This window comes from Chaetomium strumarium (genome assembly GCF_033439665.1).
Source record: "Chaetomium strumarium strain CBS 333.67 chromosome Unknown B0T15scaffold_1, whole genome shotgun sequence".
In the NCBI taxonomy this organism is placed as follows: Eukaryota; Fungi; Ascomycota; class Sordariomycetes; order Sordariales; family Chaetomiaceae; genus Chaetomium; species Chaetomium strumarium.
The window spans coordinates 6,016,916-6,039,445 of NW_026944429.1; the positions used below are offsets into that span (position 1 = coordinate 6,016,916).

The 22,530-nt window shown below is 55.8% G+C and overlaps 10 protein-coding genes across 10 annotated transcripts; 5 read left to right on the forward strand and 5 right to left on the reverse strand.

The window, feature by feature from the left end:
- The first annotated feature begins 202 nt into the window (after nt 1-202).
- On the forward strand, nt 203-1,969 carry B0T15DRAFT_66398 (uncharacterized protein). The gene is made up of 3 exons (XM_062871170.1): nt 203-457; nt 523-1,542; nt 1,599-1,969. Exons 1-3 carry the CDS (start codon nt 337-339, stop codon nt 1,901-1,903), a joined length of 1,446 nt encoding a protein of 481 aa, XP_062726983.1. The 5' UTR covers nt 203-336; the 3' UTR covers nt 1,904-1,969.
- Nucleotides 1,970-4,464: 2,495 nt separating this feature from the next.
- B0T15DRAFT_489827 (uncharacterized protein) lies at nt 4,465-5,304 on the forward strand (the record flags this gene model as incomplete). The annotated part of the gene is made up of 1 exon (XM_062866633.1): nt 4,465-5,304. The coding sequence occupies one exon, from the start codon at nt 4,465-4,467 to the stop codon at nt 5,302-5,304; it is 840 nt and encodes a 279-aa protein (XP_062726984.1).
- Nucleotides 5,305-5,539: 235 nt separating this feature from the next.
- Nucleotides 5,540-7,349, reverse strand: B0T15DRAFT_548513 (uncharacterized protein). Its single transcript, XM_062870198.1, has 2 exons — nt 6,789-7,349; nt 5,540-6,686 (listed from the first exon to the last, which is right to left on the reverse strand). Exons 1-2 carry the CDS (start codon nt 7,301-7,303, stop codon nt 5,705-5,707), a joined length of 1,497 nt encoding a protein of 498 aa, XP_062726985.1. The 5' UTR covers nt 7,304-7,349; the 3' UTR covers nt 5,540-5,704.
- An 834-nt stretch (nt 7,350-8,183) lies between these two features.
- Nucleotides 8,184-8,918, reverse strand: B0T15DRAFT_66418 (uncharacterized protein). The gene is made up of 2 exons (XM_062871171.1): nt 8,609-8,918; nt 8,184-8,540 (listed from the first exon to the last, which is right to left on the reverse strand). The coding sequence occupies exons 1-2, from the start codon at nt 8,747-8,749 to the stop codon at nt 8,334-8,336; spliced, it is 348 nt and encodes a 115-aa protein (XP_062726986.1). The 5' UTR covers nt 8,750-8,918; the 3' UTR covers nt 8,184-8,333.
- Nucleotides 8,919-9,845: 927 nt separating this feature from the next.
- On the reverse strand, nt 9,846-12,160 carry B0T15DRAFT_66441 (uncharacterized protein). Its single transcript, XM_062871173.1, has 2 exons — nt 11,799-12,160; nt 9,846-11,733 (listed from the first exon to the last, which is right to left on the reverse strand). The coding sequence occupies exons 1-2, from the start codon at nt 11,930-11,932 to the stop codon at nt 10,068-10,070; spliced, it is 1,800 nt and encodes a 599-aa protein (XP_062726987.1). The 5' UTR covers nt 11,933-12,160; the 3' UTR covers nt 9,846-10,067.
- An 889-nt stretch (nt 12,161-13,049) lies between these two features.
- On the forward strand, nt 13,050-13,699 carry B0T15DRAFT_66439 (uncharacterized protein). Its single transcript, XM_062871172.1, has one exon. The coding sequence runs from the start codon at nt 13,136-13,138 to the stop codon at nt 13,622-13,624; it is 489 nt and encodes a 162-aa protein (XP_062726988.1). The 5' UTR covers nt 13,050-13,135; the 3' UTR covers nt 13,625-13,699.
- Nucleotides 13,700-14,275: 576 nt separating this feature from the next.
- On the reverse strand, nt 14,276-15,909 carry B0T15DRAFT_388094 (pyridine nucleotide-disulfide oxidoreductase-domain-containing protein; the record flags this gene model as incomplete). The annotated part of the gene is made up of 3 exons (XM_062864423.1): nt 14,276-15,217; nt 15,287-15,518; nt 15,605-15,909. The coding sequence occupies 3 exons, from the start codon at nt 15,907-15,909 to the stop codon at nt 14,276-14,278; spliced, it is 1,479 nt and encodes a 492-aa protein (XP_062726989.1).
- A 679-nt stretch (nt 15,910-16,588) lies between these two features.
- On the forward strand, nt 16,589-18,002 carry B0T15DRAFT_66470 (uncharacterized protein). The gene has a single exon (XM_062871174.1). The coding sequence runs from the start codon at nt 16,795-16,797 to the stop codon at nt 17,890-17,892; it is 1,098 nt and encodes a 365-aa protein (XP_062726990.1). The 5' UTR covers nt 16,589-16,794; the 3' UTR covers nt 17,893-18,002.
- On the reverse strand, nt 18,003-19,815 carry B0T15DRAFT_66500 (uncharacterized protein). The gene has a single exon (XM_062871175.1). It carries the CDS (start codon nt 19,427-19,429, stop codon nt 18,113-18,115), a length of 1,317 nt encoding a protein of 438 aa, XP_062726991.1. The 5' UTR covers nt 19,430-19,815; the 3' UTR covers nt 18,003-18,112.
- A 69-nt stretch (nt 19,816-19,884) lies between these two features.
- On the forward strand, nt 19,885-22,433 carry B0T15DRAFT_482296 (uncharacterized protein; the record flags this gene model as incomplete). The annotated part of the gene is made up of 4 exons (XM_062866090.1): nt 19,885-20,259; nt 20,293-20,822; nt 20,903-22,212; nt 22,363-22,433. 4 exons carry the CDS (start codon nt 19,885-19,887, stop codon nt 22,431-22,433), a joined length of 2,286 nt encoding a protein of 761 aa, XP_062726992.1.
- Nucleotides 22,434-22,530: the final 97 nt, after the last annotated feature.

Below are 22,530 nucleotides of genomic sequence, written 5' to 3' on the forward strand. Positions count from 1 at the left end.
TATTAGCCCATCAATGCGCACCTAGACAGCTGTACATTTTCCCAGTCGCCAGCCCAGTCGCTCGTTGACCATCGCTCTCCCCTTGTGCCCCTTTAGCGCCGACCCCCTAGCTCGGCCACCGTCCCCCCTACGTTCCCACCACCATTGCTGTTTCCGCGGAGCTTACCGTTCTGAACCTGACCTCGAGTCACCCGAGCTGCCATCGTTCTCCCTTGCTTCCTCCCGAACCAAAAAGGCTAGCTCGACCGAACCTGAGAAAGCTTCAAAAACTGGCAAAACCGAATCTCTAGGACCTCGTCGGGCGGGTTTGCACTCTGTACCGGCCCGCTCGCCGCAATGATGGACCAGCAACGGGCAACCTCACAGAAGTTCCCAGCCGGATTGGCAGGAGTCCTCAACTCGCCGGAGGACAACCGGGACTCGGCGTATTACTCGAGCACAGACGCATCAAGCAAACGTTCGGATCCCCCCGTGCCCCTGACTGGCTTCTCATGTATCAATTGGCTTACTGAGTTCTGGCAGACACCTCTGCTGCTTCGGGTATGGGCGTGCTGAGCCCCCCGCACTCCGGCTTCCAGCCTTCTCCTGTCGACAAGACCCCCTCGCCGACAACGACGTCTCACCTCCTCCCACACCCACTCGTATCCCCAACCACCACGAATAGTGGTAACATGAGCGTGGCGTCGATGGTCTCGCCGACACCCCCCGCTACTACCGATCCGAGGCGCATTGACCGCCCCCAGTCGTTGGACTCGGCTCCAAACAACGCTGGGTTTGTAAATGGAGATATTGCCGAAGCGATGTCAAGGAGAGAGAGCGTGGACAGCAGAATCAACCAGGGCTTTCACGACATGAGATTGGGCAATTCACCTTACGCCAGCCATAACCAGTCGACGACCTCGATCCACACCACACTGCAGCAGCAAAGGAACCCGCGCCCCGGCCTTGATAGTCTCGCGCCTCACCGAATTTCGAATGGATATCAGCCGAGCGCAGAGCGCAACCCCGAGGGACACAGCAAAACCATGAGGATTGCTCCGGCCATTACTGGCCCGGCCACTAGCCAAATCGCTCGGGCCGCAGAGCCGACCAAGGGCCAGGCATGGGCCTTTCCGGAAGAAGAGATCCAGAGATTGCCGTCTGCCACGGCCCAGTCGCTGATCGACTCCAGACGCAGTAGCATTGCTGAATCGTTTGCCAGCAGCCAGTTCACAACTGAGTCCAGGCTCCCAGCGGGGCAGCGACGACTGGAAGAGAACATGGGTGGAGGCGGTTACCAAAGGTTGTCTAACGCATCCGGTGAATACTCGACGGTTCACCACCATACCTTGCAGCACAAACAGCTCGGGGAGCTGCGAAACGAAGAGGCTGGTGCCCAGACGGGCACGCAGCCTTACAGCCGAACTCCCGAGCTCCGTATTAGCCACAAGCTGGCCGAACGAAAACGACGCACCGAAATGAAAGAGTTGTTTGACCAGCTGAGGGATCTGATGCCGCAAGAGAGGGGTTCCAAGGCTTCGAAATGGGAAATTCTGACGAAAGGTTGGAGCTCACTCCCCCCTGAGGCTTCTGAACCGGGTATGCTGACGTTCTAAAAGCAATCTCGGAACACCAACGGCAAAGCGATCTCATCAGGCAGCTCCAGGCCCTTAATCAACAGCAGCAGAACGAGATCGATATGCTGCGACGAGAGCTCCAGGAACGGATACACGGAGCCCCAACGCCACGGCCAGCGGACCCGTACGGCCCTGATCAATATGCGAGGCCCCGGCCGCCTGAACTGCCCCCTCTTCGGTCGTTGCAGTCGGCTACAGGGCCCACGGGGCCCGACTCCATGACAGGCGTGCAGTACGAGCCGCCTAGGGTCAACGGCTACCGACCCGGAGAGCCCGCGAGGTTCTAGAACGACCTCCGGGTGCCGAAGGAAGAGCACGGGCCAACGGCAGTATCTTCTACTTGGCAGTGCTCATGTTGGGCGAAAGCCGATGCGACTTGCAGAAAAGCGTTGCCGCCCCTGCGATGTTGAGGACGCAGTCAGGCTTGGCTAAAGACAGCGGGATACGAAGTTCTGCTAGTGCAAGATTCCAGCTCCCGCCGCGGTCCTCGTAGACCTTGGTGGATCCAGTTCTTATCCAGCCAGCTGCGTCGCCGAACTAGGCGATTAGCCTTCGTCTCAACTGGGACATTGTTCGGATGAGGCGATATGGGCGGTGCTATTTTGCAACTCCCAACGCTAACCCTGAATCGGCACGAAACCGGCCTCATCATCAATTCAACACTTGTGCCGGGCCAGCGATTTATTCGCAAAATCTGATCGGCTAAGACCAGTCATAGCCAGGGCAAATGTTGAACCCCTTATTATTGAATCGTTCACGTGTCCCAGGCCACCATCTCCTTTGTCCATTTATGTGCCTTCTACTGGTGTGGTATCATTCTATTCTGAGGGCGTGGGTTCAAACCAGGGAACCAAAAGTTCTTCTCTACTTGACTTCTTCTGTGGTCGACATTGTGTCATCGCATTCTCTCCCCTTTTACCTTGTTGGCGGTGCGGTTGGTTGTTGACGTGGGCCGGAGGTCTTTTTGGTTGGCGATATGGGAAGTCGGAGGCAAGGTACCTTAGTACCTACCTAGGTATAAACATGGAGTGCAAGCGCCATTGATGGGCGGGTTGGGGTCTTCCAGGCGGAGCACATGGAGTTGGGTAGCCGGAAAAGCGGGCATTTGTGCATCTGTGATGGCTGGTTTGCCGCGATATGCTCTCTTATTATAGCTTATCGGCTCGACCGACATATTCCCCTTTATATACTATACCCATCGAGTCCACTAGGGTCATTTTGTCCACTACGGGATGGTGACGGCAAGACCATCGATGAGAAAGGTTGGCCAGAAAAAGGCGCAAGAGAGTGCGGTATGGACATTGGGATGGCCAGGGGAGTGGATTCGGCATATTGTACCACTTAAGCTGTGAGTGTGGCGGGCGCGTTGACTTTTGGTTTTGAGCTGGTCTGTGGAGATATATTGAGCCGTGTCCCTTGTCTCGCTGCTGACGGGCATATCGGCCCAGTGTACGAGAAACGATTTGGCTTAGATAAGCCTTCTCCAGTCCCCTGAGGCATCTTGGACGTGAACGACTTTGTGACGAATGGCGGTTGAGCCCCAGGCGATCGACGACTTGCTCGGTTCTCCTTACCCCTGCAGGCTGTGGTACAATAGAAGAGTGACGAAATGGCCATGGCAAGGCCCATGGAATCAGTGACTCAACGGGAGAGTCGTGCGTGATACCAGAAAAGCTGCTCCTGGTGGATTCGCTGTGCGTTTGTGGCGTACTAGTTGAGAGACGCTGACGGCCCGTACGTTTCTCGCCATTGCCAATTTGGGATCACATTGTTTTACATCGGGTCAATGACCATCGCCATGGTCTCGAGTACCTACTAGTAGGAACCGCTTAGGAACGATCCGTACCCCAATAGCATTGGGCAGCACCTTTATAGAGCAACGGCTGATTTTTTTTTTTTTTTTTACCCCGACAATTGTTACCCAGAGAAGTAGCGGTTTTCAAAAAAAAAAAAAAAAAAAAAAAAAAAAAAAAAAAAAAAAAAAAAAAAAAAAAATCAAATAGAAACATTATGGCAACCGACTGAGTGGTGGGGAGGGCTTGATTCAACCTCGAGGTAGGATGGAAAGTGTGGAGCGAAGGCCCAGGTCGGCATTTTAGAGTGCAGAATGACGATGAGAGATATCTATTTCTCCCTCCCTTGCCCCTTGCGTTGTTGCTATGGATGGTTGCCGGTTCCTAACATGTAACCGAAATACCTTGAACTAAAAAGTGTCGGTCACACGGACTTACACCCCCCTGATGGCTGCCTTATTAGGTAGGATAATGGTAACTGGGGGGCCTACATTACGTCCATGCTGCGTTATGCGGTCAGTGGCGGATCATGGTTTTCTTTCTAACAGGTACTAGTATTCGCAAATTGCTTATTCAAACGGACAGACATGCTTCTCGAGCAGCGCCCCTATCTGAGCGAAAGATTGAACAGACTGATTCCGTGAAACCTGAACACAGCAGCTGTTTTAAGCCTGGCCACACCTGATACTCGAGCTGGGAGGTACAGTGTAATACTAGTAGACTAATAGTAGTTACTGTCTCCCAATTGCATATTCGATACCTACTGGCTGTTGGCCTATCTTGTCCCCGTGACCTTTAGCGATTCCCGCCTATGACGCGAAGGAGGTGTGATCGCAGACACCCCAAAGTAAACAAACAAACATACACTTACGTTGAAGTCGGCGCAGTGCTATTTCACACCTCAATCTGCACCCTCCCTCGAGCTTTCCGTCTTCCAATTTTTCCGTCGTCCAACAATTAAGTCTCCGGCCGTTCCGCAAACACCAGTGTTCGCAAAGCGCCACAATATTCACCGAAATCGTAACCACGTCCTCCACCTGTGCCTGCCGTCAAATATGCAGAAATCAACAATCGAGCTTGCTTCTCATATTCCGGGGAAGGGGGGAGCCCGCATTCCGTCCTGCGAGCAAAGCGGCGACTGGACTGTCTGGACAGACACCGATTCAGCCATCGACATCCGCTCTCGGTCGACGTCTGTATCCTGCGGGTCGGAAAGCACCGAACAATCGTCCGCAGAAGCCCAGTTTGACACGTCGAAGCAACAACAGAAGGGCCAATTCCCCTATGACGAGGAAGACACCTGGACCGATTACGAGTCAATCCCGGCGTCCCACTCCCTGCGCGGCTTAACCCAAGCTGCTGTACAGCCAGCAACGCAATCCCGGCAAACGTCTACCCCCAATCGCGGGGACGAGGAGAGCGACAGACAGCAGAAACGATTGGAAGCCGCAGAAAGGCTCCGCGCGTGGAAGCAGAGAATGAGCCTGGCCCGCGCAGCCTCCCAAAAGCACCACTACACCCACACCGAGCAGCGGCAGCGCGACTTCCGCTGGGGAGAGGCGTTCTACATCGACGACTCTGGCCACCTGGGCATCGCAAAGGAACTGGGGGACCAAGAATGCCGGGATATGGTCACGGCCAGCCCAGCCGTGTACGGGCTGCAGGCCTGTCGCTGGCACAAGAGCAAGACGAACACCCGCCGGGAGCCGAAGCAGGCTAATAATAATGCTAATAAGCCTCAGCCGCCGGAGGAGGATGGTGGGAGAGCCCCGCCACCGCTGCTGAAGTTGACGGATCCCGAGGGGCAGGAGTGGTTTCTGAGTGATTTGTTCTATTATGCCGACAACTACGATAGTGATGGGGAAGAAGAGGAGGATGACGACCTTTATGAGTGAGAGTTTTTCTTTTTCTTTTTCTTTTCGCTTACTTGGCATTCTACTTGCAAACACGTCGCGTAGACTTTGCCTGCTTCATGCATCGTTCGGCGGGAGGGACATCATTGCTCTTGTTGATTTCACGGTGGGAACATAGCGTCGGCCTGTAACTTTCATGGAAAACAAAGCTGGAGAGACACGGGAGGGATGAGAGAACACTTGGCTTGCGGTGATATGTCTACGGTCTTTATGTAAGGTATCCTTGTTTAGGTTGTGAGAATGACGGAAAATGAGTGGGCTATTTTACAAGCAGCAGAACTTTTATATACCTGGCACTATCCTAGACGGCTAGACCCAGTATAGGGCTATGGGACATGTGTGTGCATCTCGGCGAAACCCCCAATCGCTTCAAGAACGAGATTCAGTGCTTGGGGTTAATCCACACCAAGATCTCGTGATATCCCTTCGCCACCGAGGTCCAGATTGCCGAGATGATTGCTACCAGCTGCTGCGGCACGTATTTGGCCACGTACCACAGGACCTTAACGAGAAACACGACGAGCTTCCCGGTCAGGCCAAACAGACCGATGACGACGCCAGCCGCAACGGCGCCCGCAGACACTATGCCTCTCCATACGGCACGCGGAAGCCCAACGAAGACGGCTTCGCACACGTCGCAGACCCCGTTCCAGACGTCCCGGACCCTGATATTCCTGAAGAAATCAAGCACGGCCGCGATCGCCGTGTGCAGCGCGCCTACAATGCGTAGAAACGCATGGCCGACCGCCTTTCCAACCCTCTTCAGACTCTCCCAGATCCACACACAGACTTGCTTCATGGCCGCGGGGATGCGAGTGATGACGACGGTCCACAACCACCTCAACAGCCTTTCTACTACCCGCGGGATCCCCTTCGCCACGCCCCACACAACTCGGGGCACCATTCTGGCCCCCCTCCAAACCGCCTTCCCAGCCCGCTTCGCCCGCCCGGGAAACTTCCTCGCCTGCTCCTTACACCATGGCCCGAACCGGTGCTTGTTGACCCAGCACCACTTGCCCGCCTTCCCCAACGGTTTCATTACCGCATGCTTGGGCACGTCCCACAGGAAGCACCTCGGCACGTAGTACAGTAGGGCCCTGAAGAACACGTAGATGCCGCGCGCCGCCTTCCTCGCCCTCGCCATGGCCACCGCGTGATGAGATTCCCACCTGCGCCACGCACCCCCGCGCCGCGCGGGCAGGTACTCGACCACGTCGCGGTGCCCGGCCTCGGCCGCCAGCCGCAGCGCCAGCTGCCCGTCGTCGGGTGCAATCGCCGCGTCGTCGGCCCCAAAGTCCTCGCGCAGCAGCCGCACCAAGGCAAGGTTGCCCCGCGCGGCTGCCACCATCAGCGCCGTCCGCTGCCTTTTTTTCTCTCCCTCTTCCTCCTCCCCCTCCATGCTTGTAGTTGTGGCCCCCCTGGTAGTGGTGGTGCTGGTAGAGGTGGTGGTGGCCATGCTGCTCCACCCCCAACCGTCCACGTGCGCCCCGAGCCCGACGAGGGTGCACACCATGGCGCCGTCGCCCGCCTCGACGGCCGTAATCAGCGGCGTGCGCCCGGGCGTCAGGGAGTCGGGCACGTCGGGCGAGACGAGGCCGCGCTGCACCAGGAGCGTGACGGCTTCGATGTTGCGGGAGGAGATGGCGCTGAAGAACGAGGCGATGATCTGTTGCTGGGATTTGTAGACCGCGATTTTCTCGGAATACGTCAGGGTCGGGTCCCGTGGGAGCGGGTGGGTGGTTGCGGCGGCCGTGGCATCCCATGTCTGCGGAGGCGCTGGGTAGCTTGTCAAAGGCAGTTGGAGGTGTCTGGAAATGGACAAGGGGAGGGTGTCCAGGAGCGTGGTGACAGGAGTGGTGTCGGTGCGGGTGTAGGTTGGCACAGGCTCCTCGCCTAACTCGTTGGGGGTGTTGTCGAGCGTGGCGATGGGGAAATCGTCCGATTCATAAGAAGTTGCTGTCGACTGTGATGCTGCCTCCATTTTCTGTGGAAGGAATATTGATAGAGTACCTATACGATAGTGTGTCGGGACTTGAAATCTGACTTTAGGGGTTGGTCTTGGAAGTTGGGAGTTTGGTACGTATTTGATTTTGGACTTGCGATCGACTTGATATTTATTCAATACGGCACTAGTACTAACCAGAAAGCAGCTCTCACATCTTTGATTATGGTGAACACATTCATGTTCCTCCTCACTACTGCAATCTCTCTCCACTGCGCGTGAACAAGACGTCACAAGCTTCCTTGGCGCCAACAACCCAGCGGGCTGGTAAAAGGGGGCTTTCGATCTAGCTCTTTCAAGCCAAAGTTTGCCTTATAGGAACAAACCAACTGCTTGCTTTGGTGTGGTCATACACACTAATAAGGTACCCGGGTAGTCTCGTAGTGAGCCTTGTCATGTGCGCTAACAGTGGCTGAGCAACGCCCAAAGCTGGCTCAGCCACCACAATATTTGACAGCAATCACAGCCGAATTCTGTTGGCTTAGAAGGGATAACGACGAGGTTGACCTAGACTTGAAAGCACAATTCGTAATGTGATACTAGGAGGCTGGGAGCTCCAAGGTGCGTTCGTCGTTACCTGGTAGTTTATGCTTTTTTAGCTTTCGCAGAACGAATGATCTCTGTTAGATGGTATATGAGCAATTTTGCATATTTTACTCAAAGACCATCCTTCCACCTTCAGTAACGTGGATAATGTTTGGTGCAATTCTGTTTAAAGCACAGAAAGAACACCTACGTGATAGCCTGGATAATTACATGTGCTTTAGTACTTTATTGTTCTCATGGAGGGACTGGTTTCAGCATCCGGGTTTCCATAACTCGATCTCGGCCTAACAGTGCTAACACAATCGGAAGGCATCATGCCTGAAACATGGCGCGGACCATTTGTTTGTGAACAGATCAATTGATGATACGGATGTGACCGCAACAAAGGTAGAAACGTCATCCGACTTCTCCTTTTCGTATCTCCCCCCTTTGACTGAGACTCGATCAGTTCACCGTCCCCGGTTTACTTATGCATACCGGGAATCTTGTCCTTCATCTGTTCCATTTTTTCTCCAATCGTGCTCTTCATGTCCTTACCCTTCTCCTCCATTTTCTGCGTTGCGCTGGCTCCGCTGCCGGTTTTTGTGCCGCTGCCCTCGAGGCCCGCCTTCATTCTGTGCACATGCTCGGGCTTGTCCGTGGTTGTGTACATCGAGCCGGGCTCGTGTAGCTAACAGATTGTCAACATTACACCCATGCGCAGGAAGAATTCCTTTCAATGAACATTAATACACGTACATGTGCGTCTTCTTCAGCATGGTCGATCAGGTCGTGGCACTCCTCGGCCACCTCATCCGTGTAGCCCGACTCGTGCTTGGGGGCCGCCATGTGCGGGTGGCTCATCTTCTTGGGGCCTCTCTGAGTATTCGGTCCTTCCATGGTGCTTAGATATGGTGCACGTGTCTTTTAGTATTGGTCTCAAGTTTCAATGATTTCTGAATTCATAGAACGATTAAATCCAGCAACAATTCCATCCAGAACTCCTTACTTTTGTATCCGGAACCAAGTGGTGGGATCCTTTGATGCATTGCGTCAGTGTCGTCATTCTGATCGTCGGGTTGGAGAAGCACATGCTGCTGGAACGTTCACTGGCATGATTTCCAACGCTGTGAGGTGCACAACATCACCCAACCTGGTCAACCCCGCACCATCAGCAGACAAAGAGCGTCATGATATTACAGTCATGCTCTGTCTAATCTGTGTATTATGATGGAAGTCTGGGCCTTCATAGGCCTACTGGGACTATCACTTGACACTGGCAGGTACAAGTACGCAGTATTCGGGCGTCCAGGTCACCAATGATGTTGATTCTTGTGACTACTAGTAGCAACACTAATGGTAAACGGCGGCAAAATCAAGGCCCTTCTCGTTTCGAGCAACGTGAGGGACGTGGCCACCTTGCCATTCCGAGTCCGTCCTCTTGGCCTGTAGTTCTAAGGTTCCGTTGATGATCTTCTCAGTTTCTGAACCTCTGACCCATGCCCACATCTTCATCGATGGCCTTGCCAGTGCGGCTTCCCATTGGCGCTTCTCCAACTCTACTACACACAGGCAGGATTAACATTGACACCAAGAAAAGGGTTTAGACAGAGACAGCTCGCCTCTGCCCTTAATATGCTTGAGCAACGTACGTCTCTCAGCGAGTGCGTTACTTGAAGGGCTCCAGGATGGGTCCATCCAGCTCGTTCGGTTGTGTTGGATCCAGACTCAGGTAGGTAGGCCATGACACCGAGCACCGACCTTCTTGCAAACATCGAGCAGCTGGGCCGCCGGGATACGTTAAGACGCTAAAGTTGAAGTATGTTCAAGGACAGCCGTCCCAGTACCGAAGAACTTCTATACTTCTACTTACCGATGTCTTCTTACCAGTAATCGGCTAATTCCAAAGCGGCATCAGCCTGTAATTTTTCAGCAGTACAAAGCAATGGAGCATCAGTTCATCAAATGCCAGATCAATGCTAAACTCTCTCCCGCAAGAGGGTCACAACGCTATCCTGTGATGGTTTATGTGAGATTTGAATCCTGGATATCGATAGATAGAAGACAATGCGATGTGTCAGTCCGAACGCTGTGTAACTATATCAATGAACATGCTCAACTCGAGATAGGAAAGCAGCGCTGGGAAGCGCGTGATGTCTTCATCATACACCACAATGATGACGATGACGAACACAATAAACCACCGGTACGTAGGCGCCTAAAAGTGTAGCGCCGGCCAGAGCATCGAGTAATCCTCCATTGGACCCCTGAGTTCGGATTCGACCGTACTCGGGCGTCTCGGTTCCATCTCCTCCTCGGCGTGCTGGGTAGCAACAGCGTCGCACGCCGTCCGCTTTGCAGGCACCGAGCTATTTGTGTCGTCAATGCCGTGCTTGTCCTTCTTGTGTTTCTTCAGGTTGTCCAGTCGGCTGAAGGTTTTGACACATCCCGGCACATCGCAAGCCAGCCGAACGCCTCTGTGCGTGTTCTTGTGCTTGCGGAGGTAGCCTTTTAGGTTCTCCCGGACGCCTCGTGGCTTCCACTGACATTCGTCGCAGACAAGCTCTTCATCGAACGACGGTTCGGGAGGGGCAGTTCCTGGGACTGGGACCGAGTGCTGGCCATGGCCCCCATGCGCAGATAAGGTCGCAATTCCACCTCTTTCTGGGGTTGGTGTTCCGAACACCGTTGTGGCGCCGGTCTGCATGGATTCCTGGCTTAGAGCTCGAGACATGGAATGAGCTGCTGATGCTTGCGTCTGGAAGTACGGGGATGCATCCCCGCAGGGAGATGTCGGACTAGACACTCCACTGCCGATGCCCCCGCCCATGATATCCGCGATGGGTGTTTGGATAGGGAAGCAGGGACCTGATCCAGATGATGGCGGAGCATCCTGAAGCGTTCCAACCTCTACCTTCGGACCCCACCACCCTTGACTACCGTCTGCAGCCGTGGGACTTAGCTCCGTCGATGATATGGGCGTCTGAGTCATGGGGAGCGGCTCGTCTAGAGACATGGCCGAGATTGACGGCGCGTGGCCGGGGAGAGAAGTCAGTCCTGGACCGAAGGGCGCCTGTGTGGAAAATAGGAATTGCCCCGTCTCCGGGGTCTTCCTGGTGGCTTGGACTGAAGCCGCCGAAGGCTGGTACGAAGCTAAACCCGTGGTGAACAGGGTTGTCTGCGAAGTATTCTGCGAAAGCTGCTCGGATGGGCTCTCGTCCGCCGTCGACGAGATGGCCACTGATGAGACCGTGGAGGGCAAGTCACTCGCATCGAACCCGGGCCAAAACATTCCGCTATTAACCTCTGGGAGGCCGTGCGGCAATGCGGTCTTCCCAAGATCCATGAAACCGCCCCCCTGCTCAGGTGGTCCGGGGAAGATGCCATGATGTTCGAAGCCCCTGCTTGTGAAAGTGGTGCTAGGTGTCCCAGAAGCAGCAGTGCCAGGCCTCGCGTCGGTCGCGTATGTGCCTTTGAAGTGCGGGTCAGCTACAGGGTTCTGTTTGCGAGCTGGGTCTTTCTTCCTCAGAGCAAACGTCTCCTTCATCTTCGAACCGAAGCTCTGTTTCCGCTGGATAGGACCTCCATTCAGAGACTGCGGAGACCTCCAACCCATCCACTGCGTCCAGTCTTTCTCGTTCGTCGGGAAGCTATGCCATGTGTTGCACTTGTCGCAATCGAACTCGCCGCTAGCAAGCTCAGGACAAGACAAGAGATGCTGGATGACGTGCACCGGCGCCGTGAAGGTGTTACGGCATTTCGTCATAGGGCAAGCATAGCTCTGCTGGACTTGTTCACCAACGGGGAGCTCCTCGAGCAGTTGGCGGATGAACAAGAGGACCATGCGCGCCCTGGTACCGTCCCGAATGACCTTGTTTTCGTATCTGGGAGAAATCGATCAGCCACTTGACATTACTGAAGACGCTGCAACCCAGCCTCGCTGACTCACGGACATGGGACATATTGCCCTGTCAAGGCGGGTTGTGCCTGGACGGCATGCGAGCCATGGTTGTGACCGCTGTGGATGGCCGCCGTGTATGACCCAGCATGGTGCATCGCTCGATGTTGAGGAGAGTCCGACATAAGGCAAGGCGCAACGTGCTAGTAGCTCGCGTGGTGCATCCACCGCATCGTGGAACCGAAACCAAGCCAGGGGGGGAGGCCCAGACAGGAAATACAGAGTGACGACTTGGGCCTATTTAGGGATCGGGAGAACCACAGGGCGTCGAGTGGCACAGAGCCAGCCGCGACACTCTGGCCGCTCAACACCCTTTTACAGATGAAGGGGCCGCTCGCTTTCTCCAATGATCCCGCCGCCACGGCACGCACGTATGATCCTCGATGAGATGGGAGCGGCAGTTGTGTTGCACCAGGGCGTTCTGACGGCGGAACAAACCAGGTGTAAGAATGGACTCGGAGAGTGAAACTAGCCCCCTTGATGGTGGGTGGGCTCGTCTGCAGAGAGTCGGGGCCAATCTGGTCGGGGGCTGCCGCTCAGGGAAAGCAACGGAATTGACGTCAATTCCTCTAGATTGCCATCTAATCAATTGATTGGATTTCCATCGGCCTTGGCATGTCGAAAGTGAGAGGTACGTAGTTGTTCGGAATCGGGATATGGCAGATGTGAGCACCTCGAAGCGAGGAGTGTAGAGCCGTAGAGGTGTGGTGAAGAGAACACCGGACGAAGGACGAAACGGAACGGGGGCCAAATGAGGGGAGAGCTGCAAATAAGAAACCCCAGCCTGCTCCTCCGCTGACGTAGGACGTCCGAGGAGTGCACCGTTTGGCCTTGTTCGCAAAGTTTGGCGACGGATTCTGTGTATTCCTTAGGGTTGGGATTCTAGGAGAACTTCCACCCCTTCTCATCGTGCCATCCACGGCCCACGGCGTGTCCTCTCTCTGCTTATTCAAACAGAAGGGCGTGAGATCGTGGTCGCCATCAGCTAGGTGAACGCGATAGCTGCTTCACCTATCAGACGACCAAAGGTCAAGTGGGCGGCTCCGCAATATAGGGCCGCTCTCGTGCCGGCGCTCTGTGCGTGTCGAGAAAAAAAACTTGCGCGCCTGCGGGAAGATAACGCCCGCCTTTGATTGACGGATTTGACTGCCGTACTGGATGGCGTGAGGGGTGGGTGTCCGGCACAGAAATTGGAAATAGCCGGGAAAGCGCCTGCCGCTGCTAGGCAGAGGCGCGAACTCAGGCAGACACCTCGGGCGGTTAGATGTTCAGGTGGGCGAGCACTTTAAGGAAATAAAGCAAGTGACCGCGTCTCCAATTTCAATCTCATGCCAAACCTGTGCCACTGTGCTATACTCCTAGGTCATCTTCCTTGCCTGCAGGGTCTTCTACGTAATGATGGGTCCAGCAGAGGCTGTAACAGCCTACTAATGGCGATCAACCTATGTCATCGCGCAGTCCCCGCCATCAAGGTACTTGTTGCATCCATTCGATTACATGCGGGACTGCTTCCGGCAGAAAGGCTAAGTGTTCTCTTCGGTTGGGACGAGTTTCACGCACCTCAGGCGGAGCCTGCTACTATGGCGCCCGGATTGGCACGGTTCAAGGCCGCGGGAGGCACGCGGTCTTCCGTCCGACCCAAAATCATATCTTATTCTCATAAACATATGAAGAAGCCTAGAAGGATCCTTTGGGCAATGACGTTGAAAAGCACCGGCCGGTTGGGACTTGTATCCCTGACAGGATGGCTGACAACGATGGTACCTTCAGTTCAGAGGCACTCTGCGATGCACCCCAGCGGGACGCAGAGAGGTTGAGAAAGGTGGGAGTTCCTCTTATCTCATGTGTTGTTGCGTCTTCGTGTTACCAATTTTGGAAGCTGCAGACAGGCTAAAAGCCCGTGAAGTTGAAAAGAGCAAAAGTCACAGGGGCTAATTTAGCCTGGTGTGATGTTGCACAAACGGTTTCTTGGCAGCCGGTTTCCCCAGATAAACATCAACAAATTCCCGGCACATCAAAACGCCACTTCGGTTCGGCCGGCAAATCGCCGATTTCGGGCCCGCGATCCGGGGCAGTCTTCGACTCTGCAATGGTCACCCAATGCGGAAATCACGCGTGTTCAGGGAATGCACTCGGCCTTGACAGTGTGATCCTCGGTTTTTGCCATGTGTCTAGGATGGATATTTAAAGATTCCTCTATGTAAGGTAAATAACCCGATCACTAACCCTTTAATTTAGTCGTGTCGCAATGGAATTTGAATACGTCGTGACAGCCAACGGTAATATGATTCTCTCTAATAATGTAACAGGGGACTTGTGGGGGTGATCAGTTTCGATTCTTCCACAGGTGTCCGCATTTGTAAATAAAGATGTTGATGTTTAGAACTTGACGCTACAGCCTCTCTACATATGATGTACATACAAGCTCAAACGAGCTCAAACGTTTATCTCAATATAGGTTTACTATCCTACATATCACTCCATGATCCTTTCCGGCCATGGATTATTTCCCTCGTCCCCTTTGCCTCCCAAGCTACCCTTCTTTCATCTTTGACGAACTCTCCCTTCGTCGTAGCCACTACCCACTGCGGCACCATCCTCTTGAGGAAATTCATGAACTTCCACATGCTCACCGCCGGCTGTCTCCACCCCTCCGTGGTGAATTCAAGCTCGGGAAACGCGCTTCCGGCCCCGAAGAGCCCAACCACAGCGTTCCTATCCCACATATTCGGGAAGAATGATCCGGTCAAGCCGTTGAATACTAACCGCTTCGGTTTCCCCACAGGTCCCCGAAACGGCGCCAGCCCGGCCCGCACCTCCGGCAGTCTACTTCGCGTGAAACCAATCGCCTGAATCACGTAGTCACAGCCTTCCAAGTGCTCTCTAAGCATCTCCATCTCCAACTGATCCCTCTCCGCCTCATCCCTGGAAGACGGAAAGACGAATCGAGTGACGTAGTGGCGCGCGTCCGATGTGTCCAACGCGTCCCCCTCGAGCATGGTGCGCGCAAAGCGGGCGGCCTCGCCCGTCAGCCCGGTATTCTCGTTGATAATCACGCCATCGGCTGTCTCCTCGGCGTAGCGAAGGTTCGCCGTGCGCGTGAACCACCGGATGCGGAGCCCGGGGTGGGAGACGGCCGCCATGCGGAAGAGGTTGCGCAGGACGAGGACAGCGCTGTGCCCGTCGCCTATCACGGCTACGGTGCGTGGTGTGTCCGGGGAGATGACCTTCGCCAAGCGGGAAGGGGCGAGAGCAGTGGGGAGGGTCAGACGGGAGACATTGACGGGAAGTTCCATTGTTTGAGGGCGACTGCCGGTACAGTACACTACCATGGGCGCTTGGAACTTGAGAAGGACTGGCTCCGGGCCACTTTGGGGGTTTAGTTCTAGCGTCACGGTCCACTTTCTGGGCTGGGTAGAAGAGTGTTAGGACTGAGTTGGGATCTTGAATAGCACGTCGGGGTCCGAGTCAACACTTACCCAGGTGTCTCGGACCACGTGGGTGACGTTTCCAACTATGGGCTGAACTCTCTTGATCAAGCCATTTGTTAGGAGCTTGAGCATATCGGCGGCGTGGTTCAGCGAACACGTCATTTCGGGGTCAAGCTCCTTCAACGCTGTGATCGCGTTGGGCTCCGGGGACGCATCGCAGATATTACGGAATGTTGCCAAGGCGGAAGCGTATTGCAGGTAGTCACTTGCCGGGGAGTAACTGAAACAAGTGGTGGTTAGCGCCCATGCCTCGTGAGGAAACAGACCGAAATTCAAATTCAATCCTCGACGGTATAGTCCTCGCACCTGGGAAGCTCGCGATAGAGCTGGCCAATGCTCCCGCCATCAAACGATCTATCTACCCACAAGATTTTGGCATGTGGGACGGTCTCGAGGAGATTGCCGACGACGGCTATGCCGGCGGGCCCAGCGCCGATGACAATTACACTGGCTCTTTGAGGTTGAGATGTCGCATTGTGATTCCGCCGAGTGAACCGCAAGGAATAGGGGATGCGGAGGCCTTGGAGTGAATGCGGGCTTGAGCATTTCCTCCAGGTTTGTATGGAGCCACTCCTGATATGGCTGCAGCACCGTCTGGTCAACGGCTGCATTTCGCCTCGGACTCATTTTAGAATGATGGGAGAACTTGAACGCAGGATGAGTTCTGGCACAGTCGAGTTTGATGACCCACCTTTCGTTGTGTTCCATTGGGTTGCGATGAGTGACGATAAGCTGATAAGGCTCCACGGAGCGCCGTACCTTATGTACCACCAAAAGTTTTACCACTCTCGACGCATCACACGATCGAGAAAGGTCTGTCCGATCGGGCTTACAGTGACTGGGAGCTTGAGAGGTTGGAGTAGCAAAAACCTACGATGTTCTAGGTGGTATAGGGATTTAAAGCGCAATAGTCCGAACCTCTAGGCTCTACTATCTACCCGTATTCCGTTACCGGTATTGATAAAGACCCGACTCCTGAGAGCTTTTAGGAACGAGTGTCCAAATAAAAGTCACGATCGGGTGTCACGCGGTCGGTTGACCATCACTGAACCCCAGCTCCCTACTGTATACTCTTACTGCTTAGCAAATGATGCTTTTCGGAACATTCAGGTACCTAGGTGAACCGCTGAGAAGTTGCAACGTTGGCCAATGGCGACCCCTGCTTGTTCACATCATGAACCACTTACACGCTGCCACACAATGTCGGGCGTCAACGAGAGTAGCAAAGTTTTAAGAGTGGCCAGACATGTCGCTAGACCTCCTGTGTTGTCCCAATACGATGCCTCCAAGCCGAGCTACAGTCACCCATGGCCCAGTTTGTCCGCTGTTGGCAGTCGTCCGTGTCTCAGATACATAGTACTAGTATCAAGTAAATTCAAGACTTCCTCACATGTCAAGTAGTAAATCGTTTATCTGTGCTATAGCATCTTTCCAGCTCGGAAAGTCTTCCCCCCTAAGCCATTACTACAACGCTTATACTTGTCGCCGGCTGCGGTATGGGCAATAATAGCTCTCGGTCTACGCTCCCGGGCCATCGTGGCCCAGCTGAAGCGAAAACATCCATGTCGCCTATACGAAGTTCACATCCAGTTGAAAAGCCCCCGTCAGATCCTCTGACTCCCGAGAAGCCCTCACGCACAGCGTACGAGCCACTTACGCCGCCACCATCGGGAAGTTCAAACTCAAAGCGACCGTCATTTCCCGACCATGATTTCTCCTTCCCGTTCAATCCCACAACGCCGCCTGCTTCTTCAGACCACTCAGCAACACCTGCCTTAACCTTTGCCTCCACAATCCAGACGCCGTCAGCAAGCTCTCCCATCAGCCCCGACATCAACAGATATCAGCACGCAAGCACTCCCTGTTCCAACTGCTACCGCCCCATCATTCGTCATCATCACCACCACCACCACCACTCTCCGCCATTATCCCGAACACCAGCATCAAAACCGCTAAAGTGCGGCCACCGGCTCTGCAAACGCTGCATCCGCACCTCGCTCCTAGCCTCCCTGTCCACCGACCCCTTCACTCCAGCATCCTGTCCCGGATGCAGATCATGCAGTACTAAGTCTACTACTACTGCTACCCTTCGCGGCAGCGACGACGACGACGACAACAACAACAGCAACAACAAGCAGAAAGAGGACATGGCAAATGAAGCAACAGCAACAACAACGACAACAACCATCCCGCTCGCGGTGCTCGGGTCAGCGGCCACGGCAGCCGAGTTCCTCGCATACCGGGACAAGCTGCGCGAGAGGCGCACGCCGGTCGAGCGGCGGTTGTACTGTCACGATCGAGAAGGATGCGGCATGTTCCTGGCGTCGTCGGAGGCGAGGATCGTGACGGCTGGGCCGCGGAAAGGCCGGGAGAGCAGCAAGGCCGGGGCGGTGCTGTGTCCGCTGTGCCAGGGGAAGACATGTCGGGGGTGCGGGATGCGGTCGCACTGGTTTGGTGGTAAATCTGATACTATGCTGCAGGAGGATGGGATGGGGAGGAAGAGGAGGGGGGAGCGGTCGTTGAGTAAGGGGGGAAGAAAACGGAGAAAATGTGGGAGTGAAAGAAAAGGAAAAGGAGAAGGGGAGCGTTGCTGAGGGTTGGCGTGAACTGTGAGCCGGGTGTCAGGAGGGGTGATGAAGTGATGGCTGAATTGATTGTGGGATCAGCAGTTTGGAGAATATTGGAATCAGTTAGATTTGGGCATCTGATAGTACATAGTAGTAAGGAAAGAAGTGGAGGAAGAGCTGAGAGGAGAAGATATCCGACGCCTGATTACTCGTACAGGCACCTTTTCTGAGATGTAGTAGTATGTTGTCAAGCCTCGTCCGGTACGACGCCCCTGTAGTCTGGCAACTGCCACCCCTTCACAGTCTCTCGGATGCCGAAAAAGTCGGCGATGTTCACCTTGAAGAACGAGACCAAACTCATAAAGCAGTTCAAGACGGCAATGCCGAATGCCGAGCCGGTCATGGCCCATTGGCTCTCTGCCTTTTCGAGTATGCCTTCCTGCATCTTGTCCATGAACGGCCGGAATTTTCGTTCGTAGTTTTCGAGGGCAGCCACCAAGCCGTCCGATTTGTGGCTGCTGCTGTCGTTACCGTTTCCCTGGGCGCAATATCTTCCGATCTCACCGGCCAAGATGTAGGCTCCGACCATGGCGCAGGTGGTACCCATGCCCGTCAGCACCGTCGGACAGTAAGCAGCATCGCCAACCAGGGCGACGCGGCCGGAGGACCACGACGGTAACTTGACCATGCCGTACCGCTCGAGGTAGAAGTCATCGGCCACGCTCATCGCCTTTAGGATATCCTCTGTGAGCCACCCGGCCCCTTTGAAGATGTCTGCCACGGCCTGTTTCTCCCGCTTGACGTCTCCCCGGGGAACGCTTTCGAGACGATCTGGATCTGTCTTGCATGAGAGCATGACCTGCATCTCGTGCGGGCTGTGTCTCCGGATCGCCATGCCCCGTCTCCCTGGAGCCATGTACAAGGTGGCGAGATACTCGTCGCCGTCCTCCATCGGCCGCCGCATGGTGAAGTATGCGAAGTAGAGCCCGGGAACTCGCTGCATCCCGTCCTGCACTCCCGGGCCGAGCATCATCCTGCGCGTACGGGACCACTGGCCGTCGGCACCGACGACGAGATCAAAGCGGTCCGTCTTGCCGTCCTCGAACCGAACCTCAACATTGTGATTGTCTTTGCCGTTGTTGTGCTGCTCCAAACTTTCAATCGCCGTCCCGAACACATACCGCGGTGGCTTCTTGCATGTCCTGGCAGCGTCGTAAAGCAGGCGGCACAGATCGCCCCTCATGATTTCAAACTCGGAGCTGAAACTTTGCCGCCCGTGTCCCGATTTGTTTGCAGGGAAATAGGCCCGCCGTCTTCCCGAGCTGTCGACCCACTGCATGCCTTGCTCGGGGGCTGCCCTGGCGCGGAATGCGTCCTCGAGGCCCATTCGTCTCAGCACTTCAATGCCGGGCCCGCGCAGATCGAGTTGGAGTCCCGTGGCACGCAGGTTGGGGAACCGCTCGACGACAGTGACGTCGTGGCCTTGCCTTGCAAGGAAAAAGGCGAGCGCATTCCCGGCAATGCCTCCGCCGCTGACGAGGACCCTGAGGCTCAAGTGAGGCATGGTTGGGTCGTGGGAGCCGAGGAGGTTGGCAGGAGCGGAAGAGCCGAAAGCAAGTCGGAAGTGCCTCAGATTGGATGAATCGAAAGAACCAGGAGACCCAAAAGATAATAGAGTGAAATTCAAACGGTTTTATGGTATGTACATGCTCAGATCTTCTAGTCTTATAAGCAATTCATCAGATCCGACTTATACATCCCTATTGCCGAACATGGCCTGCCTACTCGGCCGAGAGACAGGGATTCGGGCGGCCGTAAGCATTGGGATTTGCGCTTCGCTTCGGCAATTTGCACGACATCAGCCCGATAAATGCGCAGACCCCTGAACTTCCATCCGAACTTCTGAACAACACCGACTTCTCCTAAAAGACGCAGCTTCGAGCATTGGATTTTGAGCGAAGCTTTTTCGGAGGACGGAGCATATGGCTCGGCCGAGGATGGTCTTCCGTGCCCTTGTCCATGGAGAAACAGCCACAACAGCAGCCGCCACCGCGCCGGCGCCGACGGCCGGCTCTCTCATGCCGAGAATGCCGCCGCCGCAAAGTCAAGTGCGATCATAACACGCCTTGCGCGCACTGCGTCCGCCACAAGACGCAATGCATCTACAAGCCCTTTCGTCGCTATGGGGAGCAGGCAGAGGACGACCGTCCGCCCCAACACCTGAATCCGGAATCCGAGCCCGGAAGCTCACGGCCAAGTAGCGCAAGTCCGCCATCGGGGATACCAGGTGTGCAGGTACTTGTCCCGGAGCTTCAGCCGGCAGAGCACGCAAACAATGCACATGAGTCTGCCATGGGCCAAATACATGGCCATCAGCATGCCGCCGCACCGAGTGTTAGAGGCCTCGTCGACCGCAACCACTTGCAGTCACAGCCTCTTTCTGCCCGTCACCCGGATCGCGGAGAACACAGCCTTCAGGGTCTTCTCAGTCTGCTTCTGCAGAAACTGAAAGAAAACCCCACCTCAGGTGCCGCTGAAGGTAGCGTCAGCCCTTCCGTCAATAGGCTGTCCGAAGCCGTCCTGCCGCGGGGGAGCGACCCTCTCGCACCTCGACCTCAGGAGGCCTCGCAGCAAGAGTGGCAAGCCGTCCTGAACAAACCGCGTGACTGGGGCAGAAGCCGTTGGGTCAGCAAGGCGCCCGAGTTTACCGTCATGATCCGCTGCTACGGCGAGATCCTGGGCATGGAGAGCAAGGACGGCTCCTTCCAGACCCGCGAGGCCGCTGCGCTGATTGCCCAGGCTAGGGACTTCTTCCGGGAGTGCAAGAGCAGGGCTAAATTCAGCAAGGTCGGCCGGCCCACGAGGGGAATCGCATGTCCGTGGCTTGATCTGACGCCGCCTTCCCGCGAAATGGCTGATGTGCTGGCCAGGCTCTACTTTGCGTCCTTCGAGTCGACGTACGTGCGTTTCGGAAATCTAGTGATTTTTACCCTATCGCGGACAAGCCAAAGCGTCCCGCTGACTCTGAAGCATCCAGTCACCGCATCCTCCACGCCCCTACCTTCTGGGCCGAGTATCAGAGATACTGGGACGACCCCGAAAGTGCCGCGCCTGACCTCCGTGTCAAGGTCCTGCTTGTTGTCGGGATAGGATCGAGCCTATACGATCATGGTAGTGCTGCTGCGGCGCAAAGCAACACGGAACTGCTTCATCAATGGATATACGCCGCGCAGACCTGGCTTTCGGGGCCCTTGGAAAAGGACCGGCTCGACATCACCGGGCTACAGATTTACTGCCTCACCATCCTCGCCCGGCAGATCTTCTCCATCGGCGGGGACACGGTGTGGGTGTCGATGGGCTCGCTCATCCACCGGGCCATGCAGATGGGCTTGCACCGCGACCCCAAAAGCCTGCCGCCAATGTCCGTGCTGCAGGCCGAACTCCGCCGGCGGTTGTGGGCTACCATCCTGGAGCTGGCCGTCCAGTCGTCTCTGGACGCGTGGATGCCGCCCAGAATCGCCCAAGACGAATTCGACACGAACCCTCCGTCCAACGTCAACGACGACGAGATGGACGAGTCCACGACAGTCCTCCAGCCACACCCCAAGAGCACCTTTACCTCCACCTCCTTCCAGCTGGCCCTGCTTGAATCTCTCCCCACCCGCCTCCGCATCGTCCAGCTCCTCAACGGCATGCACTCCGAACTCTCCTACCACCGCGTCCTCGCCCTCACCTCGGAACTCTCGTCGGCTCTGCAAAGCTACAGCACCCGCTTCAGCGCCGACACCAAGGATAGCAGCAACAACAACAACAACAATAACAATAACAACAACCACTTCGGCCCCTTCCACCGCAACCACCTCGACTACCTAACCCGCCGCTTCCTGATCCCGCTGCACTACCCCTTCGCCCACCAGGCCCGCTCGAACCCGCTCTTCCGACAATCCGTGAAGATCTCCCTCGACGCCGCACTAGCCCTCATCTCGCCGGAGCCGGACCCGCCCGCCAACCACTTCGCCCGGCTCATGTCGCTCGGCGGCGGGCTGTTCCGCGAGGGGATCCGCTGCGCCACGACGGCCATTAGCCTGGAGCTGCTGTCGCACGTCGAGACGCAGCGCGGCGACGGGTCGCTGCGCCGCGCGCCGCAGTACCGCGGCTTCCTGAAGCAGGTCGTGCGCGGCCGCCTGGTCGAGCTGTCGGCCGAGCGGATCCGGCAGGGCGAGACCAACGTCAAGAGCCACATGTTCCTCAGCATGATCCTGGCGCAGGTCGAGGCCGTCGAGGAGGGGAAGGAGGTTGAGGTGGAGGTGGCGCGCGCCGCGAGGGATAGCCTGGCGTTTTGCGAGGGTCTGTTGGGAGCGAGGTCCGAAGAGGCTGGTGTCGCCCCGGGAGGTTCGGGGAGTAGTAGGTTGCCGTCGGAGTCCCCTATTACCGGTGCTGCGGGCGGGCCGATGTTTGCCGGAGGAGGAGGAGGAGGAGGGATGGACGGCGTTCAAGGGTGGGAGTTTGAGGGGTTCGGCGTCGATCCGGATTGGGAGATCTTCGCCACGAACGGGTATTGGTGCTAGCCTGGAGGAAATGGCTAGCTCTCGTTGCTCGGAATACCCCCATATGTTAACTGGACCTGCGAAGGGGAGGGATTCGGTTCGGCGCGGACCCTTCTTC

Bases quoted from the DNA above. Each gene is read 5' to 3' on its own strand.
- B0T15DRAFT_66470 (XM_062871174.1), top strand. From the start codon at position 16,795: ATGGGCAATAATAGCTCTCGGTCTACGCTCCCGGGCCATCGTGGCCCA.
- B0T15DRAFT_66439 (XM_062871172.1), top strand. From the start codon at position 13,136: ATGCCAAACCTGTGCCACTGTGCTATACTCCTAGGTCATCTTCCTTGC.
- B0T15DRAFT_66441 (XM_062871173.1), bottom strand. From the start codon at position 11,932: ATGTCGGACTCTCCTCAACATCGAGCGATGCACCATGCTGGGTCATAC. The intron at 11,734-11,798 runs GTGAGTCAGCGA...GATTTCTCCCAG, and splicing joins GGGCAATATGTCCCATGTCC to ATACGAAAACAAGGTCATTC.
- B0T15DRAFT_66418 (XM_062871171.1), bottom strand. From the start codon at position 8,749: ATGGAAGGACCGAATACTCAGAGAGGCCCCAAGAAGATGAGCCACCCG. The intron at 8,541-8,608 runs GTACGTGTATTA...ACAATCTGTTAG, and splicing joins ATGCTGAAGAAGACGCACAT to CTACACGAGCCCGGCTCGAT.
- B0T15DRAFT_548513 (XM_062870198.1), bottom strand. From the start codon at position 7,303: ATGGAGGCAGCATCACAGTCGACAGCAACTTCTTATGAATCGGACGAT. The intron at 6,687-6,788 runs GTGGAGCAGCAT...AGAGAAAAAAAG, and splicing joins GCGCACGTGGACGGTTGGGG to GCAGCGGACGGCGCTGATGG.
- B0T15DRAFT_66500 (XM_062871175.1), bottom strand. From the start codon at position 19,429: ATGCCTCACTTGAGCCTCAGGGTCCTCGTCAGCGGCGGAGGCATTGCC.
- B0T15DRAFT_66398 (XM_062871170.1), top strand. From the start codon at position 337: ATGATGGACCAGCAACGGGCAACCTCACAGAAGTTCCCAGCCGGATTG. The intron at 458-522 runs GTTCGGATCCCC...GAGTTCTGGCAG, and splicing joins CACAGACGCATCAAGCAAAC to ACACCTCTGCTGCTTCGGGT. The intron at 1,543-1,598 runs GTTGGAGCTCAC...ACGTTCTAAAAG, and splicing joins ATGGGAAATTCTGACGAAAG to CAATCTCGGAACACCAACGG.